Raw genomic sequence first — 22,926 nt, forward strand, 5'->3', positions numbered from 1 at the left:
CAAGGGGAAAAACGAAGAAAAACAAGGGGAAAAACGAAGAAAAACAAGGGGAAAAACGAAGAAAAACAAGGGGAAAAACGAAGAAAAAATAAGGGGAAAAACGAAGAAAATAAGGGCAAAAACGAAGAAAATAAGGGAAAAAGCGAAGAAAATAAGGGGAAAAATGAAGAAAATGGGAACTCTTATCCATGTATGTCCTAACAAATCAGATTGAACTACGATTCATCTACAGGTACGTAAGACAAAACGACCTGGGTATTATTATTGGTAACGGCAAAAGCATAACGAAATTATCTTTAAGTATTGTCTTGTGCAAGGTATATAATACTGAAAAGAAATAAAATATATGTTTCGGCTTTTTGATTTGTTTCTATTTTCTGACTCTTATTAGTCGACATCAGCTGTCACACTAGTGCTCTAGTTCCTTTTTCTCTGTGCACTACACCGGGCACCGAATTCGCACTTAGTATCGACTTGATGCCCATCGAAGACGCTGGCTCGAGGCACTTCATTTTTTCGAGCCTACACCTAAAGCAAGTAACAAGTAGAGTATCCGACAGGCTTGCTCCACAAACGGCTGTAGTACGGCTTCAGTGCCCAGTCTTTCGTTTAACAAACAACTGGACCCATTATAACTAAAAGAAAAAAGCACTTGCAAAATTTCCACAGGCTATTTTATCGCCTACGCTAACCATATAATACTCAGCCCGATTTGATTTCAATTGAAAATTGCTAAGAAGTGGACAGACACCGCAAAGTGACACCGTGAGGCTCAGGTGCCACCTCTGTTTACACTTTCGGAAAGCAGTCTGCCAATTAACCATTCATTCATCATGTGCGCTTCCAACTCGTTTCTATCTGCCCCGCTAAAACATGCCCGGGCAGACTCTCTCACTCTCTCTCTCTCGCTCTTTTTTCTTGGCACCGGCTATGAAGAAGTTTCGAGTTTCTCTGTTCACAACTTCTAGAATTGCGATACCATGTTTGCACCTCCGAAAAGTCAGCCAGATCTTCAAAACGTCAGCATGAGTTGTTCCTTTGAACAAAGCACTCGTGCACTAAAACCGGCTGACCAAACTTTACTGTCTAACACTTAGTCACTGTAGGCCATAAAACGAACCTCCTTTTGCTACGCTTTTTTGGTCAACTAGGTTCTATATCCCAAAACAATTACACATTCAAGTAATTGTAGGACTTGTAACTATTTACAGATAAGGATAAAAAAAATACGTACTGCCTCGTAAACCGCTCCAAAGCTTCCTCTGCCAAGAATTTTCCCAACATCAAAATCATTTAAAAGTGGCACGTAATAGTTGAATGGAATATCGTCAGATTCTCGATTTGGATCTCTCCTTTTAACTCCTGATGTCGTCCTTGTGCATGCTACTGCAGTTTCGATGGCAGTATGGTATTGCCTTTCGTAACTGTTCAGCCTTTTTACAGCTGCGTCCCAGTCAATCGGTGGTGCTTTGTCGAACTGGGCTAACTTGTTTTCAATATCTTGAACAATAGGCACGAGAACCTGCGCAATAGATGGTCTTATTTGTGATAAGATATTTTGAGAACCACATTAGATTCACGAAACATAGCTGACTACACTCATAAGAGGGTAAAAACTTGTATATATACTGGCAAAACTTCGAATCCAATTATCTATAAGCGGTATTGGGTCGAAAAAAATATACGTTTGTTAAATATGTAAGCCTCCAGATATCTACACGTATCAATTGATTAAAATCAAATTACTATTGTTTATCGCCCTGCCGTCCTGAAGACGTTTATGGTGATTAACGAGGAGATCGAGAAGCACCTTCCAACCAAGCGGACTGTCCCTGCACTCCTTCGAGATCCATGCACACCAGGATCTATGCTCGAAAAAAGGATTCAATTGATCCTGTGGCCGTCGTTTCTTTTTTCCGCCTTGCACGATGGTTCTCGCCTCAAGAATATCCTTCGAGCCTCTGCGCTTTCTTTCTAACGAATTGGGCTGGTCACTATCACCGGAAACTCCGCTAGTACCACCCGCCGGCGAGGAAGCTTGGCTCTCTTCACACATCTTGTGTTGCGCTTCCTCGACAAGGCCTTCCTCCTCTCTGTACGAGAAATCAATAAAAAACTTAATATTATCTTTAGTTTTTAGGAATTGGATTTCTGTTGACCGATTTGTATGATTATTGCTACTAAAGACATGTGTAGAATGTTACTGTTTGCTTTGTTTAGATACTCTTTGTTGAAGTATTTGCTTCATTGTTTTGTTTGCGATGCCCTATAACCATGTCGAAGCGAAATAATACTGCGAAAAATACCGGCTGAGGTATATATGATTTTTTTTCGAAACTTTATATTCTAAACAGTTTCATCGAAGCGCATCTGAAATAGGAGCGCGCTAGTACCAATTCCATGGTATCATCCATAAAGTAGTAAGTATATGCAGCCGCTGTAGTGACATTATTTACATATTGAATGCTATGATATTGTAAATGAAGAAATGGAATAGAATTGAATATTCACTTAGTAAGGTGATGATCGTGTACCTGGTTAGCTTTCGGTAAAACATCGTACAAACTTTACGAAAACAGAAACCGCATCGGATGAATACAAATTTATTATACGCCGTTGAGTGGTGCTCCCAACCAAGAAGCGCTAGGATCACCAACTCCGTCGGTGTATCCTGTAAAGGAACAACCCATAAGCGCCCAATGGAGTCAACCATACATAAAAAAAAAAGCCGCCTAGACACAACATACTATACATTTTTATCTCTATTTTGACTATTATTTAATAGTTGATACGAATATTTAAATCATAACGAGTTTCATCAAAAATCAGAAATGGCATGACTTACCTTGAGATCGCTATCACGTTTGATTTTATCAAGCTGATCAAATTCATCCATTGTCACACAAGGTAGATCCTGCTTAAGCACACTAAGTGATTCAAGCCGCTGTTCAAAAGCAGCTACTAGTGCTGCCGCTGCGGTGGGCGAGATATATTTGAAGTGATCCGGACAGGGAGCAAAACGAAACGCACAACCCTTCGTATGGCCTGAACGAAGATTTCGCTCGATTTCCTTGAGGCATTTGCGTGCTATGTATAACAATGCAATCTTTTACGGTTATGCATACATCGCATATGTATATATATATATATATATATTTGCGATAACTCAATCAGTAACCATCTTACTTATCTTAGATCTACAGTGTATATATATATATATATATATATATCTTTGCTTACCGATATGGGCAGGCAGTTTTGCACTGACCTCCGCGAAAAGCTTTGAACCACACAATTCGCACGTGAGCATATTGCACGACGTCAGCCGCCACCCGAACATCGCACAGTTGGGTGGAGAAAGCGACGGTGGTTTCGATAACCAATGATGATTCTGTTTTAAATCCGAAATATTCGTAAAGGGAGAAGCGGCATCACTAGTAAGAAATGATCTAATAATAAATTAGGTATTAGATCATGCGTCCATCGCAGTAAGTGCTGCTACTAGAAATAAGGAACAGCTAAAAAATCTTGCGTGAAAACGAATGCTGTCAAATAGATTTAAACTAAACTCTTTTTGGAGCGATCACTAGTTTTTGAGAAATTAGAAAATAAGTAAGTAACAAAACGGGTTATAAGTTACGCTGCAATCAGTAGATGCTAATTGGAATGGGGAAAACTATACAATAGAAAGACAATGGCAGAATTCTTCTCGTTTATGTGTAATCAAAATCTTTTTGACTTGTTTTGTACAGTTACTTCAGAGACACTTACGACGCCTTCTTCATTGAAAAATGTGGCAATCCGAGACAAAAACTTGTTGAAATCAGCCGCATCTAGTTGGCCTAGATGAACCAGGTCGGTTTCTGAAATTCAATAGAAGAAATCAAAGTAAGTTGTCATTACCACCTCACTAAGTTATTCTGTAATAGTCAGCTCTATAATATACTACACAACGAAGAAGTGAGCAACAAACGTAATATGTTTAAAAAAACATTACCAAATATACCAAACCCAGAAACAGCTTTTTTAAACAGTTGTTAATATCTTACACCATACCGAACTAACGGCAATAAGCTTAAAGGTCAATTTAATTAATAGTATTAAATATTACTTCAGATCTTATATCTGAATAACTTATTAGAAAACAGATGCCGATTTCTCAGAAATACTGAATAACTGTACACATAAGTAGATGATAACGACTTTGTTTACAATACGCGTCATGAAAACTGATTTAAGAATTCTTGCCCATGTATGGAAAACAGATTATTGGTTATTTAGTTTATCATTAGTTAGGGTGATTATTCAGTTATATAATCATACATTTTTTGGAATCGAAATACTGAAAAGATAACTGTGTGTATGTACAAGCTCGATTAGGTCTGATTCATTCTTTAATAAAAAAAAAAAAAGGTTAACTCATGAAACGGTATAGATAGTAATATCACTCCGCCGAATTTTATACATTAGTTAAGATCTACATATAAACACATAGTTACATAAATTGTTTGTAAATGTTCCTTTAGTGCCGTTCAGTGTATACGCATTATACTTTGCAATAGTTTCAGATCGATTATTTGTTTATGACATTGTAACCCTTGACATATTTCTCCTAATCAAGTCGCTGACGGATCACTGCACAGATCTCGTTATAACATGCATGCCTTTGGAACATCCATGAATGTATCCTTGCCGAGTAGTGTTACATAAAGCTGTCATAGAGGATACAAATGGGTAAGGCAGACCCTTCCTTCGCGTGTTATTTGCGCTGTGTACGGAATCTTGATTACACGAATGCCACTAATGAAAGTGCACAGGGCTACAGCCCATGCGGAGACTTTTCGATGGTACCAAACAAAGATGATAGTTTAAAGAGAAATAAAAACTCGTTCAAGCACAGCTCTATCTATTACGGCAAGCCCAGTATAAATACGCGTAATGAGAATAGAAAAATTTCAAATGTTTCAAGTGTTTACGAAAACTTTGAACATTCGGTCACTCTGCAGCGACATAAGAGCACATTTATATAGTAGTAGAGAGAGAGAGAGAATATATGTATTATAATGCAATTACTGTAATAAGGGGCCATTGCATAGGGTAAAGATCAAGCTCAAACCTTTGTACTTGCATTATACATAATCTTAGTACGAATATAACGCGTACAGGGTAAGATTGCCCGAGCATTATCATCCTCATCATTGATTCCTGTAATGATAGTTATACTTGGGATAGCAGTCGATGACGGCGTGAAAAATCGCAATTTAGTATGAGAGACAAAAAAACTGCAGAAGTCTCTTGGTCCAAACTTTTGGTTACATAGGTACGAGCAGAAATTAAAGGCATCGTGGAACACTTAGATGAGCGCGCCAAACACCAAGAGTCAAGTCCCAATGTAGCTTCAATCGCATATGTTGACCAATATTGTATACCGCAACATAGACAGAAAATTAACGACAATGACAGAAAAAACCTTATGGGGCACCGATCATCTACGGACAAAGTGTTTATGATTTGTGGTAACTTAGTGTCCACTTTCTACACGTCATGGTTGGTGTCAAACTAGAAAAACCACATAATTTAATGACGACAAATGAGTATCGATGATACTAAAATTGAAGTGTATAATATAGCTCCCAATCCTACTGGCACAGAATATTTGCCAATAAACAAATAACATATATACATGATACAGATTTCGCTTGGATTACTCAAATGAAATTGTTTGTACGATATGACCTTTCGACAGTTGGGTCAGTCATCTTCTTGGCATTAGCCCGCTCAGTTCTATTTTCAAGTTCAGTTTCCAGTCAAGGTGCGCTGGGTTAGAGGCGCTTACTCTGCCCTTGATTATTAGTAGTAATTGTGGTGACCTCGCGACTTTAATGTCTCATCTAGTATGGCTACACAGCACCCACCGCCGCGCAGTGTCGCCTAGATGTCGAAAACTTCTCTTTGCCTTTTGTTTTTAGATAAGTAAGTAACGGCCAGTCTAACCGCACAGTCATCGGTCCACCTACAGGGACGATATGAACGGATGGTTCATTGCTGCCGTTGCAGCTGGGGAAGCGTATAAAGACCACAGCCCTAGGTGTCCTCAGACCGTTCGGCAAAGGGAAGTCACAAGTACTTTTTTGTTGCTTGGTGTGATCAGAATGAATGAGTGCGCAAGCATTTACTCATCCTTCATCCGGATGCGAAAAACAGCAGTGCAATGAGTGGTCTGACGATTCGTTATCAACAGACCGGAAGGTATCATTAGGGATATTTGTTCACGTTGAAAACGCAACAGCCACGAGCCTAGGTAGATAAGACAGCAGTAGATAAGATCAAGTCTTACGTCATTTTCAGAACATGTAAGAAGCCTTATGCAAGCTCTGACATATCCGGAACAGTCTACTGCAGATATAGTTAATCTTTATGGCAAGTATGGTTGTGTTTGAAATCGCAAACGTACCGAAGCATCCAGCCGGCCATGCATATAGCTCGCATGAACCTCAAATGAAGCGCCAAAATTAACGTCGGGCCTAACAAAACGCTTTATTCCGTGCAGGGTTAGTCTTATTGACAAGTTACATGTTTTTGCATACTATGCGAGTCAACGTTATCAACAATAGTTCAACTGAAAATCGGTACAGAAGGACCCTATTGCTACCGGCAGCGATAGAAGAACTGAAAAAGAATACCCAAGCATAATAAACAAGAACTCCTTCATCAAAAAAAGGTGGCATAATTAGTCCAACGTAATAAATCGAACTGAATGGTCACACATTATGAAAGACAAGTATTGTTACTATTAGCAATGATAAACGCCATAATTACTCACACTAATACTTATTAAAAGAGCAGAGATTTGTCTGAAGAGAAAATTCAATATGACTAACATCGTAACGGCTTGTGGATTTAAATCTTGAAACGCCTAGCCCCTAAAACAGTACCCTCAACGTACAATGTCCTACGTGTACGATTTTGCACAAGTTTCATATACCTTGGAACGCAGCTTGTGAATTAGAACGCAGCTTGTGAATTAGCAGTTAGCGAACAATTGTAGGCCGTGAAGGCTAAATTGGAAGAAGTCGAGTAAAGGCCCAAGTGCAGAGTCGAGATAAAAACAAGCTTTTTATCGCAGACCTGCCAGATGGCCACAAAAGACACGAGACTGTGCATGCGATTGGCATGCCACATGTAGTACGGATAGCCAACAAATCGTTTTATATGAAGATCATTGTTATTAACTAAATGAAATTAACATTTAAGTATGGTAATTTTAGTACGCAACAACTAAACAAAATATACATTTATGATAAATTTAATTTTGAATGAATTTTGAATTGAAAGAAATAAAAGAAGTGAGTGTAGCTAATTATTAACGGATAGTTACATAGTGACGCATCGTTCTGCGTAAGTTGGCCTAACTTTGCTTCGACCTAGTGCCGTCACACCTGTAAATATTCTTGGCCTTTTTGATTTGGCCCTCTTGATTTGTATAGAACGGCTACAACTAATCGAATCGACGTTCTGAAGGTCAAATGAGATATCCGTCTGGTTATAATAAGATCGATCGGCATATTAATGCGCGCGTGGCGCTCCTGTGATCATCCATTAGGAGTTGCTGCTTTAAATTGAACCATAACCCACTAAAGCATACTAATAGTGAATGCGTTTGTTTACATATCGTATAATATGACTTAGTTTAAAATTTTTTACAGCTTTTGATGAAAAGAAAGGAGAGCAAAAGGCGAGGGCACAGAAAGGATAGTGCGTAGCACAACCTAAACTTACCCAGAGGCCAACTCTGCAAACATAATTCATGTAACACCTCTTAGCGGGCGCCCAGTATCATGCTAAACGGTACAACAAATTACCAATATAATAATGGAGATGAGAATAACGTTATTAGGTAAAAGTCAGGCAGACGCTTAATCTTGTTTCTAGTAGATAGCACCTTTCCGTGTTTGATAGCTCCAATGGACGTATTCCATCAACGGACGTATTTGGATAAACATCACAATAATGGATGGATTCAGGCAAGATAGAAATTAACCTATAGAATTAACTCCTTTGAATGAATCAGCGTTGAAAAATGACGCCCCATAAAAGTCAACCTGATACATTACATTCATTCTTATTAATGAAACGAAATTTAAACAATCATCGTTCCTTACTTTATCAATCTGTGCGATACTTTTTTGATAAAAACACCATTCTACGCTACGATGACAGCAGACAAAATGCATTGTTCTAGAAAGATTTAGTATATGTCAGCCACTCAATAGTATGATTCACAGCTGATGCAAAACAAATTCACATTTACAGATAGTTACGTAAATGTTGAAACGTCTATCATATTTCTATAATAGGCTTTCTACGACTTACATGCTTATGTAACGCCTCGATAAAGTTGAGTTCATTACCTTTCTATTTGGATATATTAGGCTGTCTCGTACGGTCAGATGGGAACACTACTTCGACGGAAAGATATGATGAATACAACTCCAAGTACTCGGCAAAATGTAATACCTCTGGTACTCTGTCAACCACTGGCCAGTATATATACCAGTATATACTAGTTACCGATTGACTCTCACAACCTAATTCTTTCCTTCAGATGTCAAACATGGCGAATGATAAACCGGATATATAATATGTCGTACACATATTATTCAATTTGACAAATAACGGTTGAGAGTCTGAAATAGTTTATGAAAATTAGAAAAAAAATCTGATATTTGGGGGAATTTAGTTCGGTATTTGGAGAACAGCGTAAGATCAACTATGTGGATGGTAAATGTTCACAGAGTTTTTTGCTCTATGTAAAAGCATTTGAACTACAATGTATTGTCAGTAAGAGCTTTTATGTGATCCAGCAAAAATCACTGCGCCGTGGTAATCGATAAGTAGGAAAAACATTGGATCGCTTGATCTATTCGATGATCATTTTCATATTGACCACAAGCAAACAAAAGCATCAAATTAGCATTTAAGTGTTTACTTGTCGAAAATAAACTTAAATCTCCTCTCTTTTTTACACAACACGTCAAGCTTAAGCTAGATTTTACTAAGAATCATCTATACGTACCGTAACCGTTATGTAGTACTGATGTTTTTCTTGAATGATATCTCTCGGACACCACTTCAACCGAAGGGATTGACGAATTTCTCCGGTCCATTTTTGTGCATTTTAAGAATCTCTAACTTCTGGCAATCACTATCAGCGTCAAATAGACATAAGCCGTTAAAACCCTCTTCAGACAACTGCTATTTGATAGTATTAGGCTGATTCTCCTTTGCAGATCCGTATCCATCATTAACCAGCTGGTTGATCTCTCATGTTGGGTGATAAATTGTTTTGCTGACTTTTGCATACCACCGAAGTATCCATTTGCACAGCTCAGTTTCATACACGAGTGAAATCCAACACTTCAGTCGACCCTCGCTAAGCTTCGCCAGACCTTCCGGCAAACGAGCCTTATATGCGCTGTCTTCTATTACGTACAAACCCCATGTTAAAAGCGATGAATGCTGGAGACTAATGGTAGCTATGTTAATGACAACTTTCCCTCCGGACTTTCAAAGCCAAATAGCAGTGGCTCAGGCAAACATAGCGCATATAGGACGGCCGAAACTGCGTTGATAATGGCCTTCAATCTGATGTCGCCACAGTGAAAGGCGAGAAGCTCAAACGTCACGCAATGCCTTAGGTGCCTTAACGAAGGCTTTAAGAATGGAAAGGGAAAATAGCGAACAGTGATTTCGCAAATGCGTCAAAAACCTACGACAGTTCCGCACACAATATTACAAGGGTAGATTGTATACGAACAAGCTATCATTTTGGCTACACGTTAATGCAGGCGCACACCAATGTGCCGATGTTTGTGCAATACTAAAGCAACAAAACATCTTTGCTTGAGTAGATATCTCAAGGTGGGGGAAGGGGGACATCGTCAGTGTAAACCAAAACTACCCACTAAGGCAAAACCTCAGTCATCTACAAATGATCGGCCATGTTGATTACAGTGAAACTCTGCAGGTGAATGGCATGAGTTAAAACAGAACCCTAAAGTTAAGCAGGTGTTTAAGATAATATGGTGTCGACATGCGTTAAAACGTTTTATCCCAACCGCCCAAATCCAAACGCCTTGGAGGAAATAGGCAGTGGTTGCTAATTCGACATTTCTGACCTAAAAGTCATCGGCAGCGAGTCAATGACTTTCTTGTTGTTAGTACATCGACCCTAATGATAGTGGAAGCACGGTTAAATCGTCAGATCATATAGCACTACATTTAAATAGAAAGTTAAACGAAACGCCAATAAATTTACCTCTATTAGTTTATAACAGCTTCGAGTTGATGCTTTATCCCTAATACGAATGTCACTGAAGAGTGACAAACTGTTTAGCTATATCACATGGACGTCTGATGTATAACATCTACGAGTTGGGTACGCCGAAATATGCTACACTTGCAGATAAAAATAAAACTTTTTAACGAAATCTACTACAATGAATGCATGTAAACTTACGCGTTATTTCCGGAAATTGTATAGTCTATGAAAATGTTTACCTATATTTTGTTTGTTTACCTCTGTATACGTTACTGGAAAACGCTCTTCTGCACACGACGATTATCAAAGGTTGCGAATATTATTTCCTCTAGAGTTGAGGCTCGAAAGGTGAATGTTTCAGGTGAAGAAAACATTGTGGGCACTTATTTTCTTTCACATATAATTAACGCATTCAGTGTTGCACTTAATTAGGTTTGCATTTTGTCTACGCTAAAAAGCTCCTAGACATACGCGTTAGTGTTAAGCCGAAGCTTCATCGAAAAATGATTTTATAAATTAAGAGATGCTTCATAAGGATAAGAAAATGAACAGAGATGTGCATATGGCCTAAGTATATTAAGTAAGCGAACCTATCCAACAATGAACGCACTAGAGATAAATCAAAGTTATTTCTCCCTATGACAATGCCAGACACACATCACAAAAGTCATTGAAGGCATATTACAAGAGCTTGAGTGGGAGGTCCCTTTGCACCCACCAGACTCTCGACAGTTAGCATTGATGTATCATCACTTTTCGTTATCAAATGAAATTCATAAGCATCCATTAAAAAAACGAAGACAGTGCCAAAAACTAATAGAATGATTTCTTCAATATGAGATCTGAAATTTTCTGCCACAGCGGAATATATAAATCAAGTGAGATATTCGTAAAACTTGTACAAAATGACATTTGTCGTTAAATTATGTGTTGTTTTGTCTTGTAAAAAGTAAAATTATGTGATATTTGCTAAGTAAATAGCCACTATTTTTTTTTTACTAACCTAATACATGAAATAAGGTGACTAGTGGCTCGTATAGGCATACCGCCAGACCAGCGTCTGCAGCAATTGCTCACAGTTAACTCGACTTCTAATCATCTTCTATATTTGGTAGTGTCTTAAGTTCATATATGCATATATAAATGGGGCGAGGCAAAACCCTCTTGATAGATTGAGAGCCTTCATTTTACGTCTGTGCAATACATATACATTATATATGTGTGTTTTAGACGCATACAAGACACAATGCATATATATATGTCGAAAGTGCTTTGCGTTCATATCAATTTGTCGAAAAAGTATTGATCGTTTTTCTAGCTAAATTGCTTTAACATTACCTATATAGCGCAATATGAGTCCTGCAGGCTTTGCTGTCATTTGAAAGCTGAGATTTGGCAGTAGTAGATGTGTTACCATTACTGGAATATCTTTATTCAGATTTTAGAAAAAAACGCCTTAAACATGAGTGAAATGTCTACAAAAATCGCTATATATCAGCATTTTGTTACGATAAAAGCAGAACGTTACCCAGACCCATGGAAAGATATATGTGCTATTTATGGGTAAGATGCATTATCGGTAAATCACTGCCCGACGATGGTTCGCTTTCGTTTGCACAGGAAATTTCGATTGTACATCCACTAACAAAGAGGTTTAAGCCATACAAAGATAATTGGCTACAAAAAAGCTCGATGTTTGGGTACCACAAATTGATGCAAATGAATTTACCCCATTGTATTTCGATTTGTAAAACTTAGCAGAAACTCAGCGAAATTGAGGCATGGCTGAAGCGTCAGATGACGGCTAACGAAAAATATATCTTATGCAACAGTTGAAACGATGCCATGTGTTTGACGGGATTGGAAAAAAACGACCGTTCCGATTCGTCCGCTTGGTGATAACTTCGACAACAATAACGACGATTCGGATATTTACAATGAAAAACTAACAAACTTGCAAAAGCCATTGGAAAAATCGATCAGACCTAGTCAATAAAAAAAAGCGTTATTTTCCGGTATGGCAATGCCAGACAACATAGATCTTCAGTTACTAGGCAAAAATCGAGAGAGCTTAGGTAGAAGATTATATTGTATCTGTCCTATAACTCGGCTCTTGCACTATCAGACTATCACCCATTTCAGTATCTATATAACATTCTTAATGTCAATGTGGTTTCAATCGAGGGATGCAAAAATCATTTGCTGCAATTTATTTTTAGTAAGTCACTGAAGTTCTATAGATTATGATGATATTACCAGAAAAATTGAAAAACATCATAAATCGACATAAAACATATTTAGTTTAGAGATATTTTAAAATATAAAAAGTATTTACTCAATTTTGGTTTAAAACGATCTATACTTTTTCAACAATCCAATATACTTCTTGTGTCAACGATGTCATAAACGATTCGTTTTATTTAGCGAATTGATTGGTTTGACGGCTAAACTCCAAAATGATGAACATAGGCAAGGCAAAATGCATTTCCAAATTTAAAAGTTTAAAAATTCTTTTGAGGGTTTAAATTGTGCGCGCCAGAACGCAACAATACCGGCTGGGACATGATTTGAAATTTGTCGAACCAAGCCAATATTCGTTTATGTTATGCATTTCAGTGCTACTTACTAGCCAATCAAGTCAAGATTTCACATGCTTACGCATGCCGCTATGTATACTCGTCTTTGTTGGGTGACAGATAATCGACTATGGAGAATAATTCCAATTCCTTTCACTTAATGCGAGAACTTTCTCAAAAATAAAGATGACTTTGAAGAAGGGACTTTTGAAACACTACTATAGCAAGAAAGAAATTGTTAGAAAACCAACTGGGAAACCCTTCTGGTGACATGAAGTAAGAAAGTGATTAGTAAGACTAGTACGATCATCTGCAAGCGACGAAATAAAAGCGCAGATGGTAACAATATAGAACCAGATCCGTCTTCACTCAGGTTGTAACAGCCAATCGGTCCCCATGCTATATTCATGACCGTCTAATATTTGTTATGTCAGAATATCGATCCATTGACAAAATTGCGCCCGATTCATTTCGCCTCTGAACTTGAGAAGAACATTGGTCATTGTAGAACATCGCTCTTATCTTTACCAACCTACTGAAGATCATGTACATTTTCTTTTAATATGATTAAACTCTTTCAACTTTGGGTTAGATTCTTTTAACATGATTGTTCGCACTGTACCGCATAAAAACGCCTTGCGATATCTGCATACAAATAAATGTACCCCTTATCGAATTCCACGGCCGATTTTTAGACACTGTCAAGGTTGCTAAGGTATTCTTCATTCTAATAGTCGTTTAGACAAGGTTTTCACCACTCAGTTGCGCTTTTATTGTACCCTGAACGCAATTGTCATCAAGGAAGACGGGCCCATCATTCGTTCCTCGCAAAGTATACCGCGGCTTGACGACCAGTCGCCTAAGGGAACTACTACTAGAATGCTACCCTCGACATCTTAACAGTTTCAGGTGCACCTAAAAAAAAAACTAGTAGCGATAGATCTGCACGTATCCGCCTCGAAGAACGTGCTGTCGATATTCGGCTAGCTTGCTTAGCGCCTCGTAGGTAATACGTATGTAATAACTATAGTTGTTTCTCATACCACATTCATAGTACAATTTTGGGCTCTTCGCCCTTACATTTTGCTACTACAGCGTTTACCAAAAGCCTATCCTGTTAAAAGGGTCAAACCAGCTTCTAGCAGCAGTGAACAGGGGGTCACGAGCTACGGGTGGCAACTTTGTACAGGGCCAACGCCGTATCTGTAGTCACATACATTTTTGTTCTGTAATGTTTGAGGACAAGAGGCACACATTCGAAGCGAGAACAGTGAGAGTTTACGTTTTCGATCGTTGACATTGCAATAGGTTGTGTTTTTTGTGTAAATCACATTAATACGCAATATCAACTTTTTTCAACTATATATTTCACAAAGCCTGAAAATTAACTATGAATTAAGCAACTATTGTTTGACAACAATTTAATAATTTGATGAGTGTTTACCAACCGCCTAACTTGTCAGTAATCATTTCTACTGGCAAAACGGCAGGAGTATTCAGCAATTTCGTATGTTGAAACTTTTTTAAATTTCGTAAGTTGCAACTTTTCTAAGTGAGACAAATAAACTTCAAAGCACATTATATCCGCACCGCAAATTACCACCTGTGAATGCACATTTGCTACAAATAAAGCAAGCAGGCGTTAGTCAGGGCACATTCCGTTGTCCGTCAAAATCACCAGGCACTATAAAGTGGTTTATTTGGAGGCCTTCGCTAAGTGAGCTCAGCTACTTGACATTATTTCCTTTGAATAAATGCCCACCTTATTTCTTCTTCCACTTGTGATAGCTACTTGATTCCACATAACTTTCTACTCTCGTTATCTATTGTGAATTGGCGCAAAGCTGAGTTCGGTAACTATTGCTAGTGGACTATAGACAACTATAAACAACGTGAGCGGCTGGCGTAACAGAGAATGGACACCATTAGAGTAAAGACACTTTTTAGGGTCTGCCGTTTTTGTGGGTTTGGAAAGCGTCCAAAAAATTACCTCATTTGATCACAAGAAGGATTAGCATGGGTTTATGCACCTAATATAAATAACGATCCCTTATACCTTCATTTAACAGCTTCTTAATTAAAATAACGTAAAGTACTAATCTAGGCTAGGCTTTCGCAATCGGATACTTCACTTCTGCAGCGCGAACAAATTTCATGGAACACAAATGCTGTCATTGTTACCGTATGTGGTGTATGCCATGTAATGAATTTGGGTGTATAGTTTTTTAGATGCCATTGGAAAAAAAATATATAGTTTCAATTATTTTCTGTTTGATCAGAGGCCAAAGTCAGTCGCTTTTTAGCGCCGTAGCCTTAAATTATACTTACACTTGTTTACATCTTCGCTTTATGACCCCAAAAACTTAGCCTGCGTTTTTTAGTGAACAAGCCATGCTTCCAAAAATGTCCTCAGTGTCGATTTCACTCAGGCTAACAGGTCAGAATCAACTTTGAACTTTTTTCGACGTGTGTCACTTTTAGCCATCAAACAAAAGAGAATCAAGTTGACAGCAATGCTTCTAAGATTTTCCTAACCTTGAGGAAAACGCAATACAGTGCCTAGTATAGCAGGCTGTCCATATATATGCAGAATTAATTTACTTACGCATGAATTTACTAATCAAATGATGACAAGAAAACGTATTATATACTCTCAATTCCGTTATACTAGCGTATTGAACGCATGCATGTTGGTACATCACAGTTCTTAATTTCGCATAAAGAAATAGGCGATAAATGCCGATCTGTTGTCATGCGATCGAGCCGGTAAATAAAGTCGTTATGCCACCCCTATTCCACGTACTGCAACACGAGCTGGTATGGTATAGTAACGATCATCATAGCCTTGCGCTAAATAATCGAAACCCTGACATGATAGAGAAAAAGCGCAAATCAGTCAAGACCGTCAAATCTTTGCGCTGCAGCATATGAAACAGTAGTAGCAGGGCGATCATAAAATCAAAATTAAGTTATCTGTTATGTATTGAAGTCAGCAAATACAGAGAAATGTATACTACCATTATGAGTGGGAAAGCTTAAGGATGAATGCAAGGACTCTTGATTATAACATCGGTGCTGAAATGAAACAGTCGGTGGGGTAAACTCGTGGTAGAGATATTCAGTTGCGGAAGCTGTTATTTTTAGTATAGCTTTTTTGTTGCAGAGAAAACAACAGTTATGGTGAAATTTGTCTATTTAGCACCTTGTCTATTTTAGCATTAACTCCAAGTGCTCTTATGACAGCCAGCAGATGTTGGTATCATATTCTAAGCTGAGCACTGAACCGGATATCCCACGCTTGCCAACATACAACCTTGTTTTATAAATTCTCTAAATGCTTTGCGAAGTTTTGCATAGCTGAAGGAAAAACATTTTCCTCTATAATTTTAATATTTCTTTTAAAACTAATTAAAATAGTTGTAAATTCTTTTTTGGATCTTTGTGCGTACCTCATCAAATGTTGTGCTTAAGAATATGGTTCCTTTTGGTTTAGAATGTGGTTCTAAAACAACTTCAGTTGCATAGTAATATGCATCACCATACAAAGCGTTAGCATGTTATTTGACTGGTATAATGTTATAACAACTATGCAGCCTTTTAATAAATGTTAACAAAGCTATTGAAATTGAAGTTACATATCAGTTATGCTCAACGAAGTTGCTATTCAAGCTCTCTGGCGCTATTATTGAATAAAGGAATTCTTTAGGTGTGACGCAAGAGTTTAAGCAAGACTAGTAGATGTAATGATTGCGTTAGCAACATATATTTAGAGAAAACCTATAGTTGCCTACATGTATACCGAGGTACCAGGAGAAGTTCAAAGGTTTATCGGTGGCACTACATCAGTCAGTGACGATAAACGCTAACCTCATTCCCTCTTCACACTGCCTCGGTTGATTGTTGTCAGTGAACGCAGTAAGCTGACAACTTGCCAATATATATATTATTAAGTATAGACGTTCAGAAAATGTGCAAGGGCTAGATACAAATAAGAGCAAAAGAATGACGCAAACTCTACAGCCTTAAATCATGACCAGCTCAAAGCAGCATCGATCGTTTTTAAAAAAAAATGCAGTACTGCGTTGCATTTTGGAAATTGTAAAATCGTATTCATACGACGTTTTATTTATTCATGCATTAACGACTTCCATGATATCCTTTTTATTCTCCTGAAAGTCCGCGGTGCCTTTGAAATGCTTCATTTCATATAACGCTTCAATCAAACGCACGCTCAGACGGAGGGTGTTTGAAGTATTTTCGAAGCAATTTAACATTTTAGTGTTATTGCTTACATCTAAAAAACACTATTCTAATCGTACGATTGGTTTCCTTTGCCCGAGCAACCGCAGTAATTTTCTCGAATCTAAAGCGTTTGACATATAAATAGCAAAAACAGACGAATGAAAGTTAGCGGGAAGCAGTGCAAAGTAAGGGTATTCACCCCGCCAGGCTTGAATTTGTTGCATGCAAACGTTTCTCGATAGACGATACGATCATTAGCTTGAGCATGACAGAGCACAACACCTCACTAAAGTGACACGATGGTCCGATATCTTTGTTTTGCTTGGTTTTGACCTTTTGTTTCGACTTGCTACGACAGCGATTTAATCGCATACAAATAGTTCGGCCTCTATAATTGCGGCTTTGCTTTTTATCACATCGTCTAGTCTAACCCGACGTACCGAAAGGACCTGGATAACTTCAATGTAACGCAGGTAACCTTTTTTTGTTTGTTGTGTCTGGAATGTTATTGATGAAAACAACAGTGGGGAAAACTAACTGAGTAGCAATTTCTATATATAGTGATTTTTTGCCCCAGTAAAGGTATCTTTTTTATATACCTCGTATGTCTTCTGGGAACGACTAAAACCTTGAGGACAAATTGTGAATACGGCGCACCGAATAGGTGTAAGACAACTCTCTAGTTAAGAAAAATAATTATGATAATGTCTATAGAAAAACATGAACTACTTAATTTCCGAACGGATTATTATTGCCAGTCATACATACACCTTAGCTTTTCAAACGGGTAATTTTAGGGTAGGCTAAAGAACAAACTCTGTCATCATTGTGTCGAGAACTTCGTAACTTCAGAAAATCACATTTGTCGACTTCATAAAATTTAAGAGTTCAAGTGAAAAAGCAGCACATAAAGTGTTCAAAAAGTGACGGACTTTTTTTTCTCAGCGGATGTCTTCTCAATTTTTTTTAAGTTTCAAAAGTTCTTTTAAACAATTGTTTGCAGATGTTATTAATTTAAATATTATCTTCAATGGTATTTGTACTGCATGACTTTTAAACATCTTGTAAGCAAGAGAATTGAAGCAGTCACTGGAAAATCGATTTCTTAAGCCAAGCTGCAAAATGCATATGCACAGATACGCATCCAACGAAGCACAGCTGTCCATATTGCGGTCACACCAACTTACTGTTTGAAGAAGTGGAAGTGTCTATTTCTTCCGTTGAAACTGGCCGATATGCATCAGCCGATGAGGCAGAATCGACCTTGCGGATCGACGTGCATTTAAGGGGCGAAGCTCCAGAGCTGCACGATAAACCCATCGTGGAAATGGCCAAGTACGCTGTGAATGGTTAGGCCTGTGTTGCTGAATCAAAATAAAAAAAAAAGATCATCTCTCATCTATGGACCTCTGAATAGCTTCTTAAATTCAATATTCTTCTAAGGGATTGACACTTTTGAATTATTCAAGAAGTTCATTCCAAAACAGAAATAATGTACGCACATGTTCCACAAATGAAGGGTAAGAAATCAGGTATCTCTGAATGCACTTATTGTCTATCACACCTATACATAGCAATTCTTTGAGAATTAATAGAGGTTCGCGCTAATGACCACATTAATTCGTTCCAAATTTTACCAGTACGGGGTCACTAAATCGAAAAACCTACATTTAAACTAAACTCCTATGACACTTACACGCATGAGCACTTCTTACATACGCTCAGTACATATATACATGTTTTTCTAAACAATGCCACTCAAATTCGAACACTGTTATCTATCAACGAACATCCCTAACTGTGGCAGCTCTGCGGTCTTTAGTAGACAACAAATATTAAACGATACCGTATGTCGTAGCATAGGGTGGAGTTCCAATATATGCATGATATTATGCAAATAGTACCTTAAAGTAATGATCGGAGAGTGTTCTTTTCAGGTTGTCAATTTAGAGACACAAATCTGTGACGACGCAACCACCAAACGCATGAGCCGCGCCAGAATATCCCTGTCTCGTGTTTACCTGATCGTGTTCGTGGATCGACGTCTGCATCAAAGGTATTTTGGCGGGCATTTCGCTGAAATCCACAACATGATTCAAATAGCGAAAAATGCAAGCTTATTAATGTAGTTCCAGCTATTTTATACATTCGTTGAACGCGCTTCACAAGCGTCCATTTCTAATAACATTCATCATTTAAATAATTATTTAGTTCTGCATGCGCCTTTCAGTAGTTGAAGAACAAATTTATGCTTTGACATTGCACACGTATGTACGTGGACAATAAGAAGATAACATATATTCAACATTCAGTAACAGAGGAAACTTATTTTAGCTAAAGTTTTCGTCCACCACAAGGACACAGTTGTAGTTGAAAAGCTCGATTTGCCACTCGGTTGTATCATACAACGTCTTATGGGACGGGTATTACCTAAAGCGCTCTATACACTAGAAACGATAAAGTGTCTTCGTTTGATCTATAAATAACAAAAGTAAACAGAGGCGAAAAGAAGATCAACCATAGATATGCTCATATGATAGACAATGTTAATTTTGTACTACGTGTGTCGCTTCGTACGAAATAGTTCCCGCAGTCACAATCGAATGCCCTATAGTTTGGCCTAATTGTACTAAAATCGTAGTTTGAAGCGCGTTAGAGTAATAATCGATGTTGTAATGTGGCAAAAATGTGCCTAAGGCTAGCTACCTAAAATCAAAGAAAGACTTCTGATAATATTTTTCTCCATAGTTAGTTTATTTATGTAGACAATCTGTCTCTGTTATTGTCATCATCGTCGTGGTCGTCTGTTGTTGGTGTTATGTGCAATAATAATACACTTGGAATGAATGCTGTTGTGGCGTCTGTTATGGATTTGTTTTGTTTTGTGGGGAATAGAATGAATCAATCAATGCGTGATGCGTGAACGGGTGGGTGATTATTAGCTCATGCTTATCCTCTGGCTCCAATTTCCCATCCGCTCATTACATCTGAGTCTAGCAATTGTCCTGCATTGGCCCTGGCCAAGCAGACACGCACTGCCTCCCCTCTACCTCCGTGATGGAACGCCGCTCTCTGGCAGCAGCAGCAGCAGCAGCAGCAGCAGCGGCGGCAGCAGCAGCAGCAGCAGCAGCAGCAGCACACCTTTCGTCGCTTATGTCAATTACTAAACCTCCGTAATTGTCTCAGTGGCCACGCTGTCTCGATTGTCTTAACAGTTATTGTCAATTTTAGTTGAAATTGATATAGATCCGTTATTATGTTTACTAACGGGGTTCCTATTCTAATTACTGTTGCGTATTTATAATCGTGTTCAAATCATGAATCAACGCAACTATACCCGACGGTACTAATATCTTGTGTCAGTGTTGAGATCCTTGGTAAGTATTACAAAATGTTTTACATGTAGCAAGCGAGGCGACCAGTACGTTGCATTGAATGCTCGGGAGAAGATTTCCGAAACGACAAATTTGGTAGAGGGGAACCAACTACTACAGAAGACCCGGGATCAGCCGGTCACCAACGTCGTACGAGACGGACTTGACAACACAGTTCTACCATATCGGAGGATCATTGAATCACTAAATCGACTTGGAGTGACGAAGGGCACTTAACCAATTTGCATAAACTAATTCATCTATGATGAATACTTTGACTGTTCGAACTAGTATCATTCTCGTGAAAACCGATTGGGCTCATTTTGTCCTTTTTATCCCTTTCGGTTCATTCATTAGTTTATCTGTGTGCGTTTCTATTATATATCTGCGTCCTGTTTGTAAAGCCGCGACTTAAACTAATAATTCCATTGATGAATCTCGTTTGGCATATCTCACTCTTTTTCTCTATATCTTTTCGCTCTCAGCCTAGCTCGCTGCGGTCTGTAAGCCGACGATCAAGATTTCAGTCGAGCCCGTACACTTTAGCCGAGAATGAAAACTAGTTCAAATAATCCAATCGAATATCTAATATTTTCATTCGGCGTCCATTGATAGAGAGACAATTGGCAACATAACTACTTTACAGAGCGGCTAGTCAAGATGGCGACGCGTTTGTTGGCGGCCGGCTCACGGGTAACGAATCGTTGTTTTTTCCGTTCGTGCATTTTTCAATTCTGAATTTTCCTTCAGCACTCTCGCTCCACCAGCACACGCTGTTTGCCACATCTTTCTGGTCTGTTTCTCTGTCGCAGTTCTTTTCTCTCTTTGTCAATCAGGCAATCAATCAGACATCACTCATTTTTTTCTCTCGCTCAGTGCTCTCATCATCCATTCATTCATTCATTCATTCATTCGAGCTCCCTTTCTCGCACTCAACAATAAGGCAATGGTCACAAGGTGGCCCGTAAGGCCTCAGGCTGATATTCTACGCGATCTGAAGTTTTCTCTTTCAGTCGGAAGAACACAGCCCGGCTAGCTCTAAGCTCCGCTTGCGATAAATAGCAGTTTGCATCTTCGACGTTATCATTATCGTCAATATTATTATAATCATGATCAATATACCATTCATCATAATTATTATAATTAGACATATTCACTTATTCATTTTCGTTAAACTTCATAATTTTCATTTATAGTCATCCTCGTCGTCATTTAGTTATCGGTCCTTACCCGCTTGGCGGCTCCCAGCTAAAGCCAAATCCACACAAATGTAGTCAGCGTAAATGGCCAAAAGATCCGTTCCTCTATCACCGCATGTTTAGTCTTTAGGTCTATTGAATGTTCGCATTAATGCACATTGCATAGGGCAAAAATGTGCATAGGCAGTAGCAGAGACGACATCGAACATTCAATAGCTACACGTGGTAGGGAAACTTTTCGGTCTGTACATGAAACTTTAGCTTTTGCGCACATCTTCTATTGCGTCCATTTACTAGGCCATATTGGCTCGTCTGATCTATCGAGGTTTGCTCTTTTTGCACTCTCGCTTTACTCGGATTCACATTGTCTCTTATTCTCATAGCATATCACTTTACCGTTAGCTAGCCGGTCAGTGGACGTATCGAGTGTCCAACATCGACATTCTAAAATTTACATGCCAGCCGTAATTTCCCTTCATAGCTACGTTTCATCTATTTGCCTGTGTACATAGTACTGCCCAGCTTGCAATGCTTTCTTCACCGCTTCCTCATTGTCTTCCACCACGTCTTCAACTCTCTCGCTCTCTCTCTCTCTCTCTCTCTCTATGCTGTCTTTTTTCACTTTATCTACTATTTGTAGTAGTAATAACTGCTGTCGACCATCGCATTAACTACCACTGCGGCATCCATTGCATTTCAAGGTGCTGCTAAGCGTGCACAAAATATATATCGCGACTCATTCTTAATAATAATTATGTACTCATTATAATTATTATCGTTAGCATCCGCATCAATATATGTACCAAGAATAGTCATTAGCAGTATATCTGGTCATGTCGTCATACTCACACAGGTTCGATTCGTAGTTATTGTTTTTTTTTTTTATTTACTTCGTTCTATCTAAGGCTCAGTTACGTTCCGTATTTTCCGTTCGACCGTTAGCTGTTTTGTCCATCCAGTCATTATTTGTTCTCCGAAGAGAAAACACGGCAAAAACTGTTGTTTCTTCATTCACGCACGTACACACGCACACACACACATTTTTTTAATGCACCCAAGTAGAAGCCTAAAATTGGGCCAACGACTATTGTGGCGGCCATATAGCAAAATACGTTCAGCTCCAATAATTACAGTGTTATAATAATCTTGTCGATTAGATTTAGAAGTATATATATATATATACTTCTAAATATGTAGTATTTTATACGTGTATA

The 22,926-nt window shown here is 38.4% G+C and overlaps 2 protein-coding genes across 12 annotated transcripts in view; both read right to left on the reverse strand.

Moving 5' to 3' along the window:
• LOC111248395 (uncharacterized) overlaps positions 1–1,519 on the reverse strand; it is a 10,676-nt gene extending 9,157 nt beyond the window's left edge. The window contains exon 1 of the mRNA XM_086982445.1: positions 1,235–1,519. The gene's annotated coding sequence lies outside the window, so the exon portion shown is untranslated. The remainder of the gene's footprint in view (positions 1–1,234) is intronic.
• Positions 1,520–1,653: 134 nt separating this feature from the next.
• Positions 1,654–19,199, reverse strand: LOC111248396 (zinc finger C3HC-type protein 1-like). Of its 11 annotated transcripts, none has more exons than XM_086982447.1 (7): positions 9,077–9,826; positions 8,412–8,687; positions 3,772–3,863; positions 3,241–3,449; positions 2,846–3,087; positions 2,535–2,671; positions 1,654–2,093 (listed from the first exon to the last, which is right to left on the reverse strand). In XM_086982447.1, exons 3-7 carry the CDS (start codon positions 3,831–3,833, stop codon positions 1,724–1,726), a joined length of 1,020 nt encoding a protein of 339 aa, XP_086838573.1. In that variant the 5' UTR covers positions 3,834–3,863; positions 8,412–8,687; positions 9,077–9,826; the 3' UTR covers positions 1,654–1,723. The 11 variants fall into 11 exon arrangements, with proteins under 11 accessions (XP_086838573.1, XP_022656406.2, XP_022656407.2 ...); XM_022800663.2 differs by lacking the exons at positions 8,412–8,687; positions 9,077–9,826 and adding exons at positions 18,327–18,503; positions 19,161–19,181 and having other exon boundaries at positions 1,657–2,093; positions 3,241–3,391; XM_022800668.2 differs by lacking the exons at positions 8,412–8,687; positions 9,077–9,826 and adding exons at positions 18,327–18,495; positions 19,044–19,179 and having other exon boundaries at positions 1,657–2,093; positions 3,241–3,391.
• Between the last annotated feature and the right edge of the window lie 3,727 nt (positions 19,200–22,926).

Source organism: Varroa destructor, unplaced genomic scaffold, assembly GCF_002443255.2.
Source record: "Varroa destructor unplaced genomic scaffold, Vdes_3.0 BEIS01000003.1, whole genome shotgun sequence".
In the NCBI taxonomy this organism is placed as follows: domain Eukaryota; kingdom Metazoa; phylum Arthropoda; class Arachnida; order Mesostigmata; family Varroidae; genus Varroa; species Varroa destructor.

Bases quoted from the DNA above. Each gene is read 5' to 3' on its own strand.
- LOC111248396 (XM_022800663.2), bottom strand. From the start codon at position 18,459: ATGGGTTTATCGTGCAGCTCTGGAGCTTCGCCCCTTAAATGCACGTCG. The intron at 3,864-18,326 runs GTAAGTTGGTGT...ATTGAATTTCAG, and splicing joins CACTTCCACTTCTTCAAACA to AAACCGACCTGGTTCATCTA. The intron at 2,672-2,845 runs GTAAGTCATGCC...GTTCCTTTACAG, and splicing joins AACGTGATAGCGATCTCAAG to GATACACCGACGGAGTTGGT.